Source organism: Electrophorus electricus, chromosome 9 (assembly GCF_013358815.1).
Source record: "Electrophorus electricus isolate fEleEle1 chromosome 9, fEleEle1.pri, whole genome shotgun sequence".
Taxonomy (NCBI): domain Eukaryota; kingdom Metazoa; phylum Chordata; class Actinopteri; order Gymnotiformes; family Gymnotidae; genus Electrophorus; species Electrophorus electricus.
This window is the reverse complement of record NC_049543.1, coordinates 17,925,181-17,947,409: the sequence shown is the minus strand read 5'-3', so window position 1 is coordinate 17,947,409 and position 22,229 is coordinate 17,925,181. Positions and strand designations below refer to the sequence as shown.

At 39.3% G+C, this 22,229-nt stretch overlaps 1 protein-coding gene and 1 long non-coding RNA gene across 2 annotated transcripts; one reads left to right on the top strand and one right to left on the bottom strand.

Annotated features, from left to right (window-relative positions):
- Nucleotides 1-1,068: 1,068 nt before the first annotated feature.
- On the bottom strand, nucleotides 1,069-5,142 carry LOC113585395. The gene is made up of 3 exons (XR_003411503.2): nucleotides 4,987-5,142; nucleotides 1,309-1,391; nucleotides 1,069-1,166 (listed from the first exon to the last, which is right to left on the bottom strand). It is a non-coding gene; the product is annotated as an uncharacterized LOC113585395 (long non-coding RNA).
- On the top strand, nucleotides 3,631-15,244 carry LOC113585393 (Purkinje cell protein 4-like protein 1). Its single transcript, XM_027022846.1, has 4 exons — nucleotides 3,631-3,947; nucleotides 10,719-10,773; nucleotides 11,678-11,807; nucleotides 15,097-15,244. The coding sequence occupies exons 1-4, from the start codon at nucleotides 3,939-3,941 to the stop codon at nucleotides 15,200-15,202; spliced, it is 300 nt and encodes a 99-aa protein (XP_026878647.1). The 5' UTR covers nucleotides 3,631-3,938; the 3' UTR covers nucleotides 15,203-15,244.
- The last annotated feature ends 6,985 nt before the right edge of the window (nucleotides 15,245-22,229 follow it).

Here is a 22,229-nt window from a genome sequence, read left to right as displayed (position 1 = left end):
AAATATCCTTAAGTCATCAACTTTAGGTGCATATTAGACTTAATTATTGCAGGCATTTCCTGAGCTAATAGGTGCTATTAGCAGATATTTGTAGGTACATGTGAGAAACAGCTTCAGCTGCCTATACAGGAGGGTTCACAGTAGAGCAATGTAGAGTGGCTGTTGCCATGGATATCACTGGACACCTTGTTTTCAAATGCATTTGAACAGGTGAGACACTTAAAGATAGGAAAACCAAAGCAAAGGTAAAAAAACTGATGCTGACTGTACCAGGGTTAGGAATTGCTCAGATTAAGAGATGTAAACTTCCAAAGGAAGAAAATTAATTTCCTTGTCTTTATACATAATGGAAAGATCAGAAATGTAAACATAAGTGCATATTCATACATAACATACATAACTCTTTAGATGTGATTTTTGAATTTTTTCAGACTATGACTGTTGTTACGCAAATCATAACATGTCCAACATATAGGCTACAACCATACTCTGCTGTCAACTACTGCAGTGGTATTTAAATACCACTAATCCAAATCTGGTACTGGATTTTGTTATCATTTATAGTTCATTAAATGATTAATGTAACTGGTTGGCCACATTGTTGTCACACTTGACTCCTTTGTAAAGGGAGGGTAGAAAATCTGTAGAACCAGGACCTTGAGGACTCTGGTTTGAATACCTCTGCAAAAGTGGATTAAGATTGTTTCTGTTTCAAGTCCAGTGCCCTCTACTGGACATGTTTCCAAACTACTGCCCTGCAAAATACTCAAGAGCACTCCTTCAGAAGGAGTCTTTCACCTTAATATGTAAATGTATAAAAACAGCTACAAACACCACTTACTCTCCCATATATATATATATATATATATATAGACTTAAATGTGTTTAGTATAAAATTTATTTTAGCAAGTGAAAATAATATGAATTTATAATTTTTTTTATACTGAATAATCTTTTTTTATACTGAATAAAAAGTCATTCTATAATAATCTCATCATGAGAATAATTAGAGATGTTTTCACTTGCCAAGATATAATTTTTATTTATTTATTTATTTATTTTGCAATGTAGTCAGAAATAAATGGCATCCCAGGATCCAGATGGCACCCACCGGCTTCTCATTCCTATGATCATCACAGCAGTTTTCTGCAGCAGCTCCACTTCAACTGAGAATAAAAGATAGTTAAATATGAACGGGACGGGGTACTGAGCGAATACAGGTTGCGAATACACATCCAGGTAAACTCAAGTGCTCTTCTTTTATTAGATATTCACACATCCAAATTAAAGAAAGTACTTAGTTCTCACAGAGTGAATAGCCAGTCTCCCGCAGTCATTCTCATCAGCAGACTGCTCCTCAGTATGAATCACTCATTTTGTAAGACACACGGCTGCACAGAAAAACAACACAACTGAATTGACTCCCATTTCACCTCCCCTGCTTGCTTTTATACCCTTAGACTCACTCTGAGCCAGGAGTGAAAAAAAAGGTGTAAAATGGTTTATGTTGTTCAGCTATCTATATATAATCCATAATAAATACAGTATAGTTAACATTTCCTCATGTTTACTGGTAAGTATACATTCAGCTACAGCTTTATTTAACTTTTTTCCCACAGGTTAAATTTTAGCTGCTCTTTCCCCCCTCCCAGGATTACTGTGTCAATCAACCACCACCTAGAAAAAGACACAGACAGCTGTACCGCTATTCCTATGGGGCCAGGGTAATTATACACTTAAGTCATTTTTAATGTCACTCACATATTTTGGGTGTGATGTCAGGATTCACTGGCATCATCACAGAACATCAACGAACAATATTTTCACTCAGTAAAAATGGAGTAACAAATGAAATCATTTGTAATTGTTCCAAAGTGAAAAAATTATGTTAACAATTATATTAACTAATTAATAATATTCTTTATAACATGTATAAAACATCTTTATAGTATCTTAAGACAACTCTAACACAAATTAACTCTTCATGACTAGTGCAAGCTTTGCAGCCTGGCATGAAACTGTAGGAAAATATATTATGACTGTTTCTAGTTTCAGCTTCCAATACAGAGCACCATGCAGTAGCCTTTACATTAGAAAGAACCAGTCATTAAGAAAACAGGCCGAACATGAATCAGAGGACTTAAAGCTATCAAGTCATTGCAGTAAACAAGAGCATACAATATTACACTGCACAGTGTTGCTGAAACAGCATAAATGTACAGGCATTCTTAAAGCAATCAAACATTTCATAAGAACAAATGTCTATAATTCAAGTGAGTAAATCCAATGACTTTTGCTTAAGGCATAAAAGCAACCTTGTCAAAACTTGTTCTGTACCTGACTGTTGTAGAACAATCATTTTATTAATGAAAAACCTCAATGCGATACTCTTGCACTGGATCTTTCATTGTTCTATAATGGTTTTGAATTTTTAAATATGGGCCATTATTACAAAGTTCAGACTGGCAAGCACACTCTATGCCTTCTATGTGGCACATGTACATTACACAACTTTTGACCTGCACGCTGCATTGCAACACTTTCCCATGAATGGAATGTCAGCTTAACATCATTGTACCCACACAGAAGGAACCTTTCAGATTGCAAGTTCATTCACCTTCGGAATCAGTCACATTTTGTTCAAACTCATTGAAAATTAAATATTTTAAATGCGGTACTACCGGAATGCAAACCACATCCACATCTACGTTTCATAATCTCAAAGCAACATATTCAAATCAATCCAAAGAAGTACATCTTGTAACTGGAACATTAGAATTAGTGTTCCTATTCTAAAGTAGCATTATGCAGCACTTTTTATGTTTTACATTCAGCTATGTATGACTGGCCCATTGCAGGTCACAACCTTTGAACAGAAACATACTTGTAAATCTGACCACACAAGCTGCTTCCCCCACCGATTGCTGTTGGCCTTCACTTCCCATTGCCATATAAGCTACCTCACATACAAATATTTTTTTTCTGAATATTTCCCTGAGTTTTAGAATTGTTTTTGCTTGTTTGATGCTCATTGTCCAGTAGATGGCGCTCATTCTCATAGGTCCGATAGGCTGTTACAAGCACAGAATTGCTGTTTTGTTCCCCTTGTTGCCCTTCTTGTTTGCTTCTGCTAATTATTATTATTTATTTATTTTCCTGTGATGAACTTCAAATAGAAAAGTGGGCCATTAAGGATTTGAAAGTTCAGTCTTACTTCACTAGTTATTGGTCTGTTAGTAGACATGGGATAAATGAACTGCAGTCTGCTGTATAGAGATCATCCAGCTGTTAGACATTGAATGGGCGGAAATGTGGCACTGTGTTTTTAATCATTTCTAATACGTTTAATTAGAGACGTGCCTTTGAAGTTCATGTGAGATGTACATCTGTATTACTTTTTCATTCATATTTTAATTATATGATTATGAAACATTAGTCCCCTTAGATCATAATAAACCTTAGATAGCTTACAAGCTAGATCGTGAATTTAAACGATATGCCGGTGTGCAGTGACTATATAGCCTAACCTGCTGTGCTGGATGTCTATTATAGAACACTGTATGTTCACATTGCACTTCCTTGGGTAAAATAGATGTTCATCGACGGCGTCATAATTCAGTGAACACGAGGTCCAATACGCTCCTTAGTAAGTTAGTGCGCTTATGAGTGGGCGAGGGAAGAAGGACCAGAAGGGGGATTCTGACGCTCTGTTGCATACAGCCGCATTGCTTCCACCGCATCGCCGAACCTCCATTGATTAGTTCAGGGAGGTTGGCGCCTAACCTTTCTGTCCAAACATCCTCTTTCGGCATTCAGCTATTGCAATTTTGTATCCAGTCTCCGACGCTTCAAGAAAAGCCTAACGGCTGTTAGCGAGTGGAAGAGTGAGAAAGAGAAGAAAGTCGCTTCGCTGCAGAACTCAAAAGCACGTTTCCAGCATGAGCGACGTAAGTGCAATTAATTAAATAACAATGTCTTGCTGACAGTTAAGCAAATTAGTATTTCGAGAAACTTAATCCCGAGATCCGTGTGCATAAACGCAGTTAACTCGATTGTATCGTGTTGTTGTAACACAAGTGATGGCAACATTCTAGCGAGATAGGAGAATTTCAGTAAGTAAAGCAATTTTAGTTTTAGTTTTGAAGAGATTAAAGCTTATGCCGCTGATGTACTGGTATATGCTACTTGCTCTATTACTTTATTTATTCGTACGTCTCCATCCCCCACCTCCCCCGCCGCGTTATTCAAGGTGCAGTAACAAAGAGTAAAACATGTCTCTCTGACAGATCTCGCCCCTATCCATTTTCTTGCAGCTTGCGTTTGTTATTTGTTAATTACAAACGCAAATAAGAGTAGGCTTTCTGGTCGCACACTCCGTTAGCTTTTACAGTCCAAATGAGATGCAACGTCTGATACCGAACGTCTTCCGATAACACCTCCGAGATTACGGTAATGTAGCTGTCTGAACACCTACCATAATACAGATGTTTTATGCTATTGAACTGAGTCTAATTTTGAATGTGTGCAAGATATCTTACAGTATGGTAAATCATAAACCCTTAAACTAACTTTTCCGCAGCTTATTAAGACTTTATGGGGTAGTCGCTTAGATAGATGATTGATAATTTAACTTTAGATAAAGATAAACTGTAGACCGCTATTCGGGTTACGTGTAGTCGAATAAGGGCTGTTGATGTGCAAACCCATAGTCAAATAGCCTACACAGTTCGATCAGGCAACACAAATAACACAGGTCTACATACATATATGCACTGTCTACTTACATGCATATACAAATTCTACATATCTAAATAAATGACCGTTTTCCTCTGCAGATTGTTTTCACGTTCTGCGGGAGATTTCTGGCGGCGCTGCGAGGATTCATGTTATTTTATCTCTTGTATCCTAGGACATTAAACCTTTTCCCGCAGTCTCTGATTTCTCCTTAGCAACAGCGCGGGTGCATTCTGTAGTATTAATACTCACGCGCACATCCGCCACGAATGAGTTTCGCTTTGTGCTCACAACGTACATTCCATTTTTGCGAAGTAGAATGCCACAAAGCTGTCCCTGTCAAAGCTTCTTGAGGTCCTATTTAACTAAAGTTGCTTGCTGTGAGAACATTGATCCTATATGTGACAGATATCGCCAAGCACCAACGAACCATGCGCACACATTTTGTTCCTGCCCCTCTTTGTGTCAGTACCTGTCATTGATATTAAAATCATTAACAGATATTATAGGAAAACCTATTGCACCCAACTGCCGTGTGTGGTGTGACCCCTTCTGTCTCTCTTTCAACTGCAGAAGTCGATTTTGTATCTTTTGTCGTCTTCTTGCCAGGCGATTAATACAACTTCAGTGGGCATCTCCTTTACCTCCTCGTACCTTTTGCATTAGAGAAAAACTTTTATGATCTGAGTCTTTAATATTTCCCTTTTTATTGATGTTTTTTTCCTTTGACTTATATAGTTATATATATATTATAGTTATATATATTTATTTATTTATTTATTTTTTCTCTTTTTTGTCCTCAATGTGGACGGTTTTATTAGTTTATTCCTTTTTTTTTTCTTCTTGTTTTTACTATTTTGACTACCTTATTGAATCGTCAGATCTAGCACTTAAATACATTCAGTTATTAAAACCAATAAGGAAATTATGATGTACAAACTGGGCTTAGCTACTGTTACTATTTTTGAAGAATATATTTATCCATGCAGCAGAGCTTTTGTGCATGTGTCTGTCTCTCTGTACAAGTGTACTTTTGTGTCTCAAGTTACAAGTTGCAAAAGTGCCATATGCAAAGAGTGGACAAAATAATAGATGCAGCTGAAGGAAATGAAATGTAATTTACCATAGACCTTACTAAAGTGCAACTTTAAAGCCAGCTACCCAGCTACAGGGTCATTGGTCAAGTGCACAAGTGAAGAGCAAAATTATTTAATATGCCATGGAGGCAACTACCAACAAAATTCCAATATTCATGAAAAACGTACACTAAGTGCATTGGCAAAGATCAACAGTAGTAGCAAGTTAAAGCTCAACAACAGATATAGACGATTATTGTACATCACAAGCTTTACAAAGATGGAATTAATGGCTGTGCAGAGAACTGCTTGTATCCAAGGCCAGCAGACAAAGACTCATGTATACAAAAACCTAAACTTCTGAGCAATTAAAAAAACCACAGAAAGTCAAATAACTCATCTTTCACCCTTCACTACGTTTGTAAATGTTCAACTTTTGAGAAATCCAAAGAATGCCTTCAGATCACAAAGTCTGTTCTTCGGTGTTAGATTTGGTGGTGGATCCATAATGGTATCTCATAACAATCATTAGGTCCAGTGATTACTCTGCAAGGTCACATCATGGTCAAAGATTATGAGACAACTTTAGCACCATATGGTATAAAAGCTGCTCTCACAATATTCAACACTGATATACATTGCTAAAAAAATTGAGTGGTTTCATAAATACCGATATGAAGTCAAATGCCTATGGAAGGCCTATTGATCACATGGCAATGTTTGTATTACAGCATTCAAAGGACTAGAGATATACTGAAGTCAATACATAGCATATATTCATGGCCATATACCTTATTAGGTACTTGATATGTTAACTTTACACACACACACACACACACACACACACACACACACACACACACACAGAGGGAGATGTCTGGGAGGAGGGGCCGTATCGTGACAGAGCCCCTGCCCAACGGCGCAACTCCCGGTGCGCCAGCCTATCGGGCTATGGCCCAGAAACCAACGCCGAATGGCAAGGCCAGAGGACAGGGCAACCTGAAACGGGCCAGCGCAAGGAAGACAGAGGAGGGGAAGGACAGGGACCAAGACGAGAACAGACACAGGGACGGACACACTAACAGGCATGGACACAAAGGGTGACAAAGTGATCGGTATATTAAGTGTATTAGGGACAGGCACGGTGATGGGGACAGACACATGAATAAGACAATACAGCCCGGTAAAGGGAGCAGGGACCCCAGCCAGTTGTCGGTTGGGTTGGAGACCGACCAGCTGGGGAGGGATTGTCCTTCGCCCGCTTGGGTAGCAGCGGCTGTTCTGGTTTTGGGGTCCGCATTTTAGGAAGCGTAACAGCTCCTTCACCAGTCTCTGGGGCTGGCACTGGGCGGAGCCTTGGGTGGAGTCTTTGCTGCCAGAGGCTCTTCGCTCTTGTAGTCTGCAGCCTCAGTGTCGCTGCCAGAGGAAGGGTCCCTATGGAGGACCTCCTCTACCTCCATCAATGGGTCCTCCCCATGGTCGAACTCAGAGTCCGACCGCAGACTAATGTCGCTGTACTCCCCATTCCGTTCATAATCCACGTAGCCCTTGTGGTAGTCCTTGAAGGGGTAGTAGGACCCTGCGGAGTCCAACCCAGAGTACTGGACCTCGTTGTATCAGTCCCAGTAGTCCAACATGGGTCCGTTTGACTCCGCTGAGTCCGACCCTGGACCACACTCAGGGCATCTACGTCTTCTCTTCCCCTTCCTTGTTTTTTTTTTCCTTTCATCCCAGGCATCCTTCCACGATCAGTGTTTCTGTAACGAGGAGGCTGAGTTGAATGCAGGGATGAGTCTCAGAAAACTGGACCATACACTTATTTTAAACATACAATGTGGAATAATTAGCACGCAGGCTAACGAGGTTAAACACCGACAACAATGACATGACTTTTATGCATGTAAACTAATGACACAAAATGAGGAGCAGGTGTGGAACACAGGGAGGGCATGGCAATACTGATGAAACACACACACACACAAACACACACACAGGGAGACGTTTGGGAGGAAGGGCTGTATCATGACATGTATAAACTGGCTCCTCCTACTACTAATTCACATGCACTTTCCTTGCACAACTGATGAAGGGCCTCTGTCCGAAACTTGCTTATATGTGGTGATTGCCAGGAACATCCATTAAATCCAGAGACTTTAAATACTCAGTGAATGCAAAGATATTGATTCATGCTATGAAACTGAACTAGGCCACTGTAAGTGTTCCTGCAGGGACTATAAGATGTGTTGTGATCTTAAGCACCTTGTATACCGTAGCATTATTTTATATATTTGAAAATCTGGTTTGGATAGACCATCAAAACCAACCATTAATTTTACGTATTTAAATAATATGTATCTTTAGTGGCATAGTATGCAGTGCACACTGACTATTTCCTAAATCATCATATTATACTCATATGTATGACCAATGTTACATCAGCTAATGTTAGCCTAATAGCCATGGCTGTAGTACACAGGCAGAGATTCTGTACAAGGTTAAATGCAAATACTTTAGATTTTGTAGAAAGAGAATCTCTACAGGCAAGCCTGCAAGGCACAAACAACCTTGTAGCCCTTTGGCTTAAAGACGCTTGTGGTTGATGTGAGACTGGAGTATGACAGGAAGCAGAGATCCATCATAGGACATATGCAGGTTTCTAAAAGAAAGAAGTATAACAGAAGGCAGAAAGTGTAGAGGTGTGTTGAAATATGCTGATAAAAAACTCAGTCTGCAGCAGTGACCAGTTTAAATTGTGTAAGATGTCTATCTTCCTCTCTCTCACTCTCTCTCTCTCACTCTTTCTCTTGGTGCTCCTCCCATCACCTACAGCAGCTCCCCAGGGCAGGTTCTTAAATACTGCAATCTGTCTCTGTGTCTCTGTCTCTGAAGCTGACTCCCTACTCACCGCTGCCTTCTCTGCCTCCCTCTGATTGACTCTCTCTCTCTCTCTCTGTTCCTCTCTCTCCCTCTCTGCCTGTCTTTCTCACCATCTGCTATCCCTCACCTCTCTTCACCTGTTCATCTGCTGCAGTACTTAGAAAATGAAACAAGACAGATCTTTGCAATGAAAGCATCGGAGAGACAAAAACACCGAGGGGGAGAGGAAGGGATGAGCAGATGAAGAGTGAAAGAGTGTGAAAGTAGGATTGAATTGGGAGGATGTAAAAGCTTTGGAGAGAGAGATGGAGAGACTCGGAGCGAGAGCTGGCGAGAGAGCGATAGAATGGACCTGAGATTGGGAGTGAATGTGATAATTGCGTTGGATTTTTTTTTCTTTCTTCCATTCCTGTTCTTGTTTCTCACTGTGACCTTGCTTCCTTCCTTCCCCTAGTGTGCTCTCTTCATTCCTCCTCTCATTCATTCTTTTGGTCCCCTTGCTCTACAAGCACAGATGTCTGTTTTTCCTCTCTGTCTCTCTGTCTCTCTCTCTCACTCAGGGAGGAATGAGAGGGTAAAATTCAGATAGTTAGAGTGTGAAAGAGCAGCTTGAAACTCAGCAAGACAGAAATGGACAGAAAAAAGGAGGGGGAGGCAGAGTTTGCTGTTCCACCACAAGTCTGAGAATTTTATAGTCTGTACTGAGTACTGCAAGACATGACAGCCGCCATCACTCAGTAGGCTGCTGTGATAAAACAGCAGTGTTATAAGGATGCGGCTCTATGTCTCTCCTCATCTCTCTTTCTCCGTCCTTCCATCTATTCTCTCTACTGAACTATTCACTGAGTGGGTAAGAGAACAGGGGGATGCACATATAAGGAACTTCATGAATGATGCATGCTTTAATTTTCTGGAAAGGAAACTTAAATGTCAGGACTCATGGTTTCACACACATATACACGCACACACACACACACAAACGAGACCCTGATGGCTACCTGTAGACAGGAAGATGCACTTTGTAATGTTTCACTTTGCTGTATATTAGGGACAGACGAACCAGACCAGTAAAAATCAGAAAGCAAGTTTGTGAGACAGAAAGAGAGAGAGCAAAAAAAAAAAAAAAAATGCAGACAGGCACTAAATGAAAGAGATGATAAAATTAGGTCAGTTGTCAGACAGGAATTGGCCGGTCATTGCAGCTCTTGTGTCATGTGTGTGTGTTCTGGATGAATTTTAGACTGTGTGTATGGTTGTATGTGCACCTATTAGGTTTTGGTCTCTGGAGTCTAGTCTGGCTAATGGCTCTGCTTTATTGGGAGATAGAATAATTCTGACATAATATTGTAAGATCTCCATTACACATTTTCACCTCAAAACACACATACATAGAACTGGAAGGATCAGTTGCAACAGATATAGCATTGGACCAGCAGGGGATTTTATAATGCAACATTAATGGGAGATGATCTCCTACTGGAAAGCTAGATTCAGTTGCGACAAAGTTTGATGCAGACATTCAGCTAAATCACTGCAGAGGCACATCACACTGTGCTGAGATGTCCTGCATCATTGCTTCGTTCCCCTTCATATATAATGCACTAAAGCCCTGCCTCCTTTTTTCCTCCCAGTGTTCATGTTCATGCCTAGAGGAAGTGCAAATGGGTATAAATTTGCTTGCTTGGAACAGCACAAGCTTGCAGTGTAGCTGAATTGCATTTTTGTAATGCATGAATGCCATTGTGCATCATAAAATTAAGAAGAGGTTTACTGAGTTATAATAGTTTGGGAGCATACTGGGAGCTTACGAGGTTTTGTTTTCTTATTTCTTATGTTTTGCCTGTTAGCCCATTGTGCCTATTGTATGTTTTTCACATTGCTGAATTTACATACACAAGTAATATTGTACAATGATTTGCTTATCAGTGATTCACTGAATTGAATTACTTACACTAAATAAAATCACTTAAAGCTGTTGTCTTCTATTGCTAAATTATTTGGTCAGACTTCCTTTTGACCTCTCTCTTCCAGCACACACCTGCAGGGAACCCGAACAGCAGCCAAACGCCTGCCTCAGATAACAAAGGTCTGTGTGTATCTCAGCCTCCATACTGTCTACCCATCTCTCTCTGGTTGTCCCTTTGGATTATTCGTGGACTCAATAATAATAAAGTCCTTTGTTTTCTGACTGTCATATCTTGTTATAGATTTGTATGTTATTCATGTTATTACTGTTTATCTGTTTCATATTGTCCTTTTTCTGTGAAAGGGGCAATTGCTTCAGCACGAAAACATGCTTGTTCATCAGTCCTTAACCTTCTCCATCTTCATGTGTTTGCTCAGTGAAAAACTCATGAATTACATCTATACTATTGCCCAAGCTGTGCAGGTGTATAAGCATAGCATATGGTCAGATTTAGAATGACTGAAAAGTAGTCACGGGGTGACACTTCCATATGTTGTCATTCTATATGGCAAATATGTGAAAGCAATTGCCATCCTTGTGTTTGATGTACTGATGGATTAAAGTATCCTGCTGAGACACAAGGATGTAGTTCATATGTTTAACTTAGGATTTTTGTCTAAGTTAAAGTACGTTTATTTATAAAGTATTTTTATTTGCATTTTTTAAACAATATATTTTAAATCAGTTTAGTTTCTCAAATACTTCGTACTTGTAAATTCAGAAGGTTCTATGAGTAACTGTAGTATTGGAAAAAATGGTTTCATTCTGACAGACAACATTTCTGTTTGGGACTACTGAAAACTCAACTTCAACCAAAGCATGCCATATATTACTGCTGTACTTCACTGACACTGTAGTCTGTGATTCTATAAACAGTTTCACAGCCTATGGATTAGAAGAGAACTGAGGCCTGCTTATTAAATATTTAGGTTACTTATGTATGGTTAATCTTTGGGTTATGCATATGCTTGTTTAGTAATTTTTGTTATTATACACTCTTGCTGATTGATTTATTGTATTATAGGAAAGACATCTGGCATGGCGGGGAAGCCTGAACAGGAAGAGGAGATCGATATTGATCTGGAGGCTCCAGAGACGGAGAAAGCTGCTCTCGCCATCCAAAACCAGTTTAGGCGTTTTCAGAAGAAAAAGAAGTAAATATATACATAACGAACCAGGAGAAACCAAAAAAAGAAAAAAAATATATGCAAGAATAAGATACAGAAAGAAAGTGAGAGTTATACAAACCACACAAACAACAGTAAACCAACCAAAAATATTTCCACACATCAGGGTGAAATTGTGGGGCAAGAAGAGACAGACAGACAGGGAGGCAGTAAAAGGGAGGTAGAACGGAAAGAAACACCCTCCAAAATAACATGAATATCTCCCCCCTAAAATGGCCTTATACATGCCCCCCTAATATATACCTTTCAACCCAAATGACAAAAATATTTTTGTGTCTCAATATGACCTGAGATGCATAGCCATAGGACTGTCCTAAAATTCACATATAGGCCCTAAAATGCACCCAAGCTCTAAAACCGCTCTCCCAAAATGTGATTTCCATGCGACATCACAGAATGCATTACCTAGACTGGAATGGAAGCTTTATTACATATCCACCAAGTATGGTTCTTCACATGATACAAAGGAACACATGTTCCATTCAAAAGATCATATTAGCATTTTCTGACCCCACGTCTTTCCACTTCCTTTATATGTACCACCTAACTTTGCCATGCCTGACTAGCCAGTAATATCATAGTGATCCCTGTGGTTGCACCATTTGGTCGTAAGCACAGTGAAACAGGCCAGTTGGCGAGCTGGTGGCTAGTGATAGTCATGGTGGCCTCACCCTGACCGGGTGTGCTGTTTCCATGCCAACCTGAATTGCTGATCTATCTTTGGTTGCTCAACAGCATGCCTTACTGATTTAGCAGATTAACAACTAAGAAACAATGGGAAAAACTGCAATAAAAGTTACATTTAGAAAGATGCATGTGACATAGCTGAAAACACCATCGGAGATGTGATTGGGGTGGTAAATTATTTATTTGTAGTTGCAAACTAGAAGTAACAAAGTGCACTGGTGTAATGACCTTTGAAGGTTCTACATTATCACCAGTTAAAACATATAAAATATATCATTATATTTTAAAATGTATAAACAGTGTATGGTTTGTACATATATTTTAACATGTATGAAAGTACAAGCGTGATTTCCAAAGGGTACCAATCTGTCAACTCTGAGTGGTGCATTAGGTACAGTATAATGATAATAAACAGAAACCACTGAACCTAATTTGAAAACTCAGTATAGTGTTCTCATCTGTAAATGTTCCCAACTGTTTCCAGCTATATATTGCCTTGTACAATTCATTGACCACATTCATCCCTGTTTTGTTTCCATCCACAGGATCACTGCTGCCTGCATAATGTTTGGGTGGCAGATGATTTTGAACAAAGCATTAACTATGACATGATAGTGGCATAGTTTTGGGAGTTGGACTAGTACCAGGCACGCTGATGTTGCTGAGGTTTTAATATATGATGTACATGTGATAGGTCCGATGCCCAAAAATATCCAGGCAGCAGCAATCCTACGTTAAGAAACTGTTCATTAAGTCTAAAATATAGTTAAAACAAATTGTGCATGACAAGGGCATGGGCAACATGTACTCACAAGGTAGACAAGGTGAGTGTATAGCTAATAGCTTTTCTCTCTTAAACATATACAAATAAAATTCTAATGCACAGATTTCACTGTCAGCACCAGGCATCCCTCCCACCCCCACCCAGAAGCATTTAACACACTGACCTGATCTGGAAAGTCAGACCTCTAACTAATTAATACTCTATTATCGGAATATAACCTCTTTTTCTATTTAGAGGACAAAGTCACAATTAGCATATCCAGATCTGACTCATTACCTATCATTCACAGGCCTCAAGGTTAGTCAGGGCACCAAATTACTCTTAATGCACCAATAAAGCATGAGGAAGCAGGAGTGCAACCTATAGTCTTTACTGTCATAGGTAGTAAAAATGGCTTTGGAATGTTTCCCTTCACAACTTATAAAGTGATATGTGTCCTTGCCAAAAGAGCTTGAGTGTTAGTGGACTTCAGCTGGTTGTCATGGTTAAATGAAATAGATCATGTATGATAACCCCCCAGAGTCTGCACTGTGCTCCATTTTTGAATAGTACCATTTGCTGGCATTAAGTCACTTGTTCATCTTGAGCACATTTCACTATTGTCAGATCTTTAAATTCCTACTTTCCTGAATACCCAACAGACATTGTCCATTTCTCCTTATTTTTCACAGCCCATTTAAGCTATGACGTCCTTTCACTTTGCCTCAAGGCACCTCAATCCTCCATCTCTCATACTTAGCGTGCCAGCTACACTCAGATTTTGAAAGGCCGTTATAGAGGTCTAAAATGTACACTGTAGCTTTGGCTTGTGCTGATGTCATAGAAATTAATCTTAAATGACAATAAAGATAAAATATCTGAAATGGGAGCATGCCACTGTACACAATGTATACCATATATGCTATATCAATATCCTATATATTAAGATACTTGTAAATGATGGTTTTTGCTGATAATGTGAATGTAACTATAGCCCGCAAATAGGTACTTAAACTCACCTTGTCGTAATGCTTTCATAAGCTTTTTCTCCTTTACTTCCTTTCTTCATCACTAATCTAGATGTTTTTTGTTTTTTTTTTCCTTGAAGCACAGATGTAATGTTGCTTAGCCAAAATGGAACTGTCTACTTGTTTAATTCGTCAGGATTGCTGCCTTATTGCTTTTATATCTTCAAATAATTAAAATCAGAGAGAAGTGGAGAGAGCAGTGCTTAAGTATTTCTGCAAGGCGTGTTGAAACCTTTAGCAATAGCTGTGATGCTAAGAGGGAACAGAAAGAATGAGTAGAGCATTGCCAGCAAGGTGCCCTGTTCACAGCCTGACCTCAACAGCCTCTATAGGGATCTTGCTAATGTCAGGAAGAACCACAAAAATCCATCTGCATTCTAGCACAACACCCCCAAGCTTCAGGGGACCTTTTCAGAATTACTGAGTTACAAAATCTCCTTTCTGTTCTATATTGATAATTTTATTGTGAGCCCAATCTTAAAACGGAATCCATAGCGCTGTCCCATATGGACATTGCAGGACATGTGACTAGACTATGTAAATATCAATAACATTAGGAATGCTACAGCAGTCCTTTTGTGGCTATGTTTAGAATTTGTAAATTCAATCAAAGTGACCAAGCTCTAAGTAAAGCCATTGGGAAGGGGGATAAGGATGCTGTTTTGGATTAGAACATGTCCTCTGTAAGACATATGTAATTGCTAGCAATGTTTTCATATTGCCTACAGAGGTAATGTGGAAATAATTGTGACAGATCATACTTTGTTTTGCACTGCAGATGCTGTATTCTCTTGGACATTTCAGGAAATAGTAAACCTGTGTGGCAGAAAGAGTGCACTCAAACATTCCTCCTGTGCTGCTTTCAGTTAAATCCACACAATTAAAAGTTGCTGCCAACTGCTTAAATAAATTTCCATTGCTCATGATGTCTTTCTTTTAAGTGAATGTACCAAAACTAAATACTGCAGTTATAGACATGGTGCATTATATTTTTAGCACCCCAAAAAGCATTCCTCAGTCTATAGATTGCATTAAGCAGTACTATAGCAGCTTTATTCAAACAGTTTACATGATCTAACTTGTTTGACATCACTCAGTGGTGTCTTGAATCTTCTGCACCATTTGAGTAAGCACATAGGGTATTGGCAAAAACAATGTTTTCCTTGCTGATCTCAGAAAAGTTTAGCCATCTGTTTCAAAATAATAATGCTAATACTAAGTAAACATATGCTGATTGGAGATCAGCTGCTACATGGCAAGTGAATGTAAGCTCATTCCCAGAGGATGATAGTTTGTCTTTTTCTCCTCTCCTGGGTATCTCTCTATTCAGCTGTTGGACTGATGAGCTGTGACTTAAGCATCATTAGGATAGCTGCTCTCCAGGGGCCACCGCTCACACACAGCATCTACAGAAACACACAGCTTCTCCTGGCTCTCAGTTAGGGGAGGAATAAGGAGACTATAAATGGAAACTCCTAATATCACCCTGAGACGCAAGTCACCTGCGTGCAAGTGGGATCCATAAACAGGAAGCACATGAGTGCAGAAGCACAGGAACCGGGTGTTTCCATTAAGAGAGCAGTGAAAGGCCTAATAAACTATAAGTGACAGATGTTTTAATATACAGAAACATGCTGGAAATTTTTTTATTTGATTTGTGTAATACATGATTGATGCAAACTATGCATTCCGTATTTACATGAACCTTTTTTAAGTTTTAAAAACTTAAAAGAACAGTATATGTTACACTGATTTGGTAGTAGATGTTAAACAGCATTATAGAGAACTGCTGAAAATGCAGTCATCATACAAATAGACTCCAAAATTCCCATTAAGCACTGGAGAGTAACAACTTTATTTAATAATACAATGGACAAAGGAATAAGAAAGCAGTGTTAGTAATGTCTGGCTGTATGAAACAGCTGTTGTTGTGAGCTTTCATAGCAGCTTCAGTGATCCATTCCTGTCTGTTCATATGACTTTTGCTACTGATTAAGTTGATTTCAGGAGATTCTGCTTTTCATTGTCTGTGTTCTAAATTAAGGGTGTCAAACTGCACTCTGGGAGAGTTGAAACATCAAAATACTCCTTTTGTTAGCCCGATACACTGATCCCACAGCAAATTATAAAGCCTGAATTTGTTCAGGTGTTTGACACCCTTGCTATGAAGCCAAAGCCAAAGTATACAGAGTTTCCAGAAAAACAGGACATAAGTAATGCTATAACACCAAGGGAACATAAGGAGAGGGGGATTGAGAAACCCAACTGAACACATAAACAATTAATGATACAAATATATGCGCAAATTAATGCATCTTCAGTAAAGTATGCCGAAACCTATGTGAACTATCTGTCCAGGATGAAGCTCTTGGCCAAAGAGCAGCTGGTATAACTACCCTGGAGAGACACAGAGGGAGCCAGACTCTTGAGTCACCTTACAGCACCCAGAATCTCTGGGTGCTTCAAATGTTAAGGGTAAGCATAGCATCAGAATGCTGTCAGGGTAGGTGGCCAGCAACAGTTTATGTATTGTGAATTATAATAATTTCCATCTAAGACTCACTTCTGGATTCATTACATTTGACTGGCACCAGCTCAAGAAGGGAACCATCATTGCAAGGGAACCATCAAGGGAAGTTCACTGGCTGGGCTTGGATACACTACAAGCTAGCCAAATTCAGGTCCCCAGTGCTCAGGAGAAGCAGGGTGGATGACAAGTTCCAGTTTGCATTGAAAGGAACTTCCATTCCAACCCAAGAACTTCAGAGGTTCATACTCCTATGCAGCTTATAGCCCAATATGATCCCATTATCAACAGGAGGAGTCTGAGCAGTATCACACTGTATGGGAAAAACAAGCTGAGACCCCTGTTCATCAGCTTGATTGAAGAGTTCATAGTTGCCCATGTAAGAGAAGTGCTGCAGTACAAAGTTTCCAAGGTAGTGTGATGCCGGCGGCTCAGAGAAAGCGAGAGACAGGGTTGCGGGGAAGTGCATTTTATTATCCATAGATAATTAGGTAACTAATGCACGAAATACACATATCACACAAGGTAGTCTTCATCTCGAAGGCAGCACAGTGACGATCACCAGCTAAGCTGCGGGATAGTCCGCTAATGTGCAGCACTGTTTTCGTGTACCTGTGGGTTCTAAATAGACACATCATTAGTGAGGACAGGTGCATCCAATTAATACTCTGCAGATTGGGAGCGAGGCTAGGAAGTGGAGTAATCTCTATTACGAGTGGACCGGCTTCCCGTGACAGGTAGCACATGCTCTCGCTGAGGTATGGACAGGAAGAGACTCTGCATGGCTTCCATTCAGAAGAAATGAACCAGTCTACAAAGTGTAAAATTCATTGTCCAGGATGAAACACTAATCATCCATGAATATATCCAAGCCTTGGCTTGGATGAACTGAGGAAAGTGTGCTTCAAAAAAATGGAGGATATGGATAATCTGAAAACACAGGAGGTGCTGAAGCCATGACTAAATGACAGTAGGGATAGAATAAAAAGCAGTGAGTTTAATATCAAATGGAAAACCCAAAACAGAAGAGAATAAAGGTTCTCAGGATAACAATAACTAAACAAGGAAAACAAACAAGAAAACACTACCAAGGTTTTATATACGTAACTATAAACAGAAGTAAAACAAAGAACGCAGGCGACTAATAGTTAACATTAGTAACAATGGGAGCTTTTGCTTCAACACAGATGAAATATAAATAATCGTAACCTAAATAAATGAGGAAACTAGGGTAAGACAAATGAGGGGAATCCATAAAGTGCATATGCAAACCGAGAAAAACAAAACACAATAAGCACAACCAAAAGAGAGATATAGCGAGAGACTGAGAGAATACTAAGGAACTAGGTATATATATATACCTAGACGGAAAGAAACCATAAGACACTAAGGGAGAACCTAAGAGATTGACCATCAAAGACAGGTGATACACAAAGGATTTAAATAGGAAGACTAATTGGACAAAAGTAAAAAGGGCTGGAAATAATTAAGGGTGGCGAACAAACCAAACGAGAATGAGAAAACCAGTTAAGTAAACCAGTTATCATGGAGACAAGGAAAGCTCAGAGATGGAAGTGTGACAATAACAGAGGTGGTGGACCAAGGCAATCCTACCAATGGCTAGAAAAGCTAGTGTGACAGTGGCGGCACAAAGGGAGCGAGAGGCGAGGAAAGATTTAGTCTTTATTATCCATTGTCGCGCGACTCGAGCATAAACAAAAGCAAAAAGCTAACAGTGCTGCTGTAAAAACACAAAATATTAAGAAACACAACAGAGAAGAGTGCACAGAATCAGGCACTAATGACAGCTCCATAGTAGACTCGCAATGTGCAGTACTGACTGTAGGTACCTGTGCACTTATAAAGGGGGAAAAAAAAAGGGTTTAACAAGGAACAGGTGTGTATAATGCTAACAGGAAGGAGATTGGGACCAGGGCAGGTGTGGTGATTGTGTGTGTGAATGAGAGGGTGTGTTCAGCGTGTGTGCGTGTGTGTGAGTGGACGTGTTCTTCCTGCTGGGAGGCTGGCCTACCGTAACAGGTAGGACTGAAGGACAACACAGAGGCTCTAATCAGGATCACAAGAATAAGCACTAAGCATTAAATTTCAAACTAAGTAGGGGTATATCACAGCAGAGAAGACTCAAGATGCAGACAAGCTCCTGACAGAACTTAGTAGCAGGATGCAAGATGGTGGCAAGGAATGCACACACTGAGAGACATAACAAAACATATGTGATATATATGACCTGGATGCCCCAAAGTTCAAATGGGAGAAACCATAAACGACATTGAAAAGCAACAAAACTAAGATCTGTGGAAACTCCAAATATAGGCTGACAAGCAAGTAATGGCAAACCATCAAAACATCATGAAAGTAAATCAGATGGATAAAGCTGCTGTTTTAATAGCAATCCTAAGTGATAGAAACATCCAAAGGAAGGAATATGAGAAATTGGAAAAGGGACTAAAAGAAGAAAGAGACACTGTCCCAATGGTGATAGGGGCACTTGGAGCTGTGATCCCTAAACTGGAGGAGTGGCTGTGAAAGGTCCCTGGAATGATCATCTTGAACTCAGTCCAGAAGAATGCCATCCTAGGAACAGCAAATTGCTGTGCCACAACTTCAAATGCCTCTGGTAGAAGGCCAGAATATATATTGTATATATACCTTTGTTTCCACACATTTTGATCTTGAGCAAGAATAGTGTGCCACATCATGAAACTAACAGGCCTCTGGCAGACTGTATTATAAATGATTATATATCTTTTTTTCCAATAACTGGTTTTGGATGTTCTGAAATACAATGTACAAACAACTCCAACATTTTAAATATGGCACTCATTGAGTCATTTAAAATTCCTTCATTATACAATTTTTTAAGAGTTAAATTTAACTATCTTGTCTACGCCATCAGACTAATTATAGTAAAGCATATATGCTTTATATGATGTGAGCTAATTATCTGTGTACAGGTTAAGTATGATGTTGGTCCTATATTGGTCCATTTAGCATGGATTTGTAAATAATGAACTGCAACAGATGTGCTGGACACTGATGACATTTTAACCTGATGATCCATGACAATAGCTTCTAAAATGTTAAAGACAAGGATTTGTGTTGAAAAGTCTTGGCTGCGTGTTAGAGGCAGAGGTGTGTCCAGCAGGCAGATGAAGTTTGAGGGTGAAAGGAGGACATGAGTGGAGGGTGAGCTCTTATGTCATCAGTAAAAGATTTGTCCTGTTGTATTGTAAGAAAGTAGAATGACGTCATGACTGCAATTTTTTTTTTTTTTTTTTTTACAAATTTCATTCAGTCTATTCTGGTCACACAGTTCACTTTAACACAGTGTTCACTTTAACAGAGCAGAAGAATGCCTATTTTGGAGAGACCTATATCAGGAGAGACCAACAAGGGGAAAGGTCTACAGACCTTATATGTTGAATATCTGGCACTGTATCTGAAGATGACATTGCTCCAGCGGATTTTCACAGTATAGTATATTTGCAATAAGCTAGACCTGGTAAAAGTCCTCACTTATTTTGGTCATAGGTAGGGGAATGAAACTGAGCAGAAATGTTAAATTTTACATGGCTAATTCGTTCTGTCATTGTATTTGGATCAAGCTCAGAGTAAAAAACCTGAGAAATGTCATATGTTATCAGGAGATCTCAATATGTATCTCTTAAATAGGCCACTATAGGTTTAGTGGAGCTATTACCTGCAGGCAGATTTTTAAAAAGGAGATCCCAGAGATTCAGTCTTACTTAGAACTCACCATTTGATCAGGCAACTCAGGCATCTAAAACTGAAGTTCACTTCAAAGGAATACATTGTGAATAGCAAACTGAAGTCAGTTAACTTCTGTGACCTGCTCAGTGGGTTGAAGGAAAAACAAAAGTAGCATCAGGACTAAATACTTTAGCCAGAACCAAAGTAAACAAGCTACTGGAATGTGAGATATGTCATAAATGTCTAAGATTTGTAGGGTGTAATAATTTGAATAATTCAGGATATCTGCATCTGTACTGTGTATGATGCAATGGTATGACGTTCAGGCTTCCCTGGATCATCCAATCACAGTCAGCCCAAGGACATGACTGAAAAGGAATTTGATGAATCAGGGAGACTCTATACTGATGATGTAAGCACTCTGCTTGAAACCAACCGACTGAAAGAGAACACTTTGTGTGTGTGTGTGTGTGTGTGTGTGTGTGTGTGTGTGTGTGTGTGTGTGTGTGTGTGTGTGTGTGTGTGTGTTTGTACTTGTTGCAGCAGTGCAAAGTGTTGTTATGCGGGGGTGGAGAGAGAGAGAGAAAGTGAGAGAGAGAGAGGGAGAGAGAAAGAGAGAGAGACAGAGAGAAGAAAGTGAGAGAATGAAAGGGAGAAGAGGCGGAAGGCTGTGCTGCTAATAATAAACCAGAGAGAAAACACAGTGATTGAAGTACAGACCATTCAGATAGGCAAGGTAACCAAAAGTGAGTAGGAAGACGAGAGGGATCAGAGGATAAAAAGATGGAGTGGAATGGGTCATTCTGTTACCTCAAAGAAATGACAGTATCTAATATTAAAACAAAAACCTAAAGTACATGTTGCTACAAACAATACCCAATTTTGATATCCAGTGCATTGTATGAATCAATCTAATTAGTCTTTTGAGGTCTTAGAAGGGACTGTCTTTTAGGGCACATGTAAATATAAGGTCCTTTATCTAATGGTCTAGTTGGCCAATATCACAGCACAGAATTATATGTAAACAATCTCTGCAGTGTCATCTTGAAATGACTTTCTCCTTGTTAAGCAGCTCTTTGACACTGTAATGCTTGTGGCAGGACTTTTATGACACCTTCCAATTATTTCTATGTGTTAATCATAGATTTCAGTGAGGCTGTAGCACATATATAGCATGCAATTCACCCCTGCTTATTATGTAATCAGGTTTGCGGCATTACAATGCCAATTAGAAATGAATACAGAAGAAAAATGACTCCAACTGACTGGTGAACATGTATTTACTCTTTCAAGTAACGTGTTCTTTTTCCCCTCTTCGTTCCTGGTTAGGAAAAGCTTGTGTGTTGTGGCAAACACTGGCTCATGTCTGCCCCTTAGTGTCATGATATGGATAAGTGCCACATTTTGTCCTTGCTGCAGTTTCCCTTGAAGGACTACATGTTCAAAGTTCAGCATATTGTGAGTCCTTCTAAAATATTCTAGATACATGTTTAAATGATTTGTTATTCACCATTGAAACATATTTTTAAATTTTAGCTGATACATGTCAAGATAATACAGTTTTACCAATTGTTGCAAACGTTTTTTTTTGGTTAAAATCTGGATGTTTTCCTGGTTGGAAAAGTAAAAATAAATCAATCTGTCTCTTGTTA

Bases quoted from the DNA above. Each gene is read 5' to 3' on its own strand.
- LOC113585393 (XM_027022846.1), top strand. The intron at 10,774-11,677 runs GTCTGTGTGTAT...ATTGTATTATAG, and splicing joins GCCTGCCTCAGATAACAAAG to GAAAGACATCTGGCATGGCG. The intron at 11,808-15,096 runs GTAAATATATAC...TTTGCACTGCAG, and splicing joins CGTTTTCAGAAGAAAAAGAA to ATGCTGTATTCTCTTGGACA.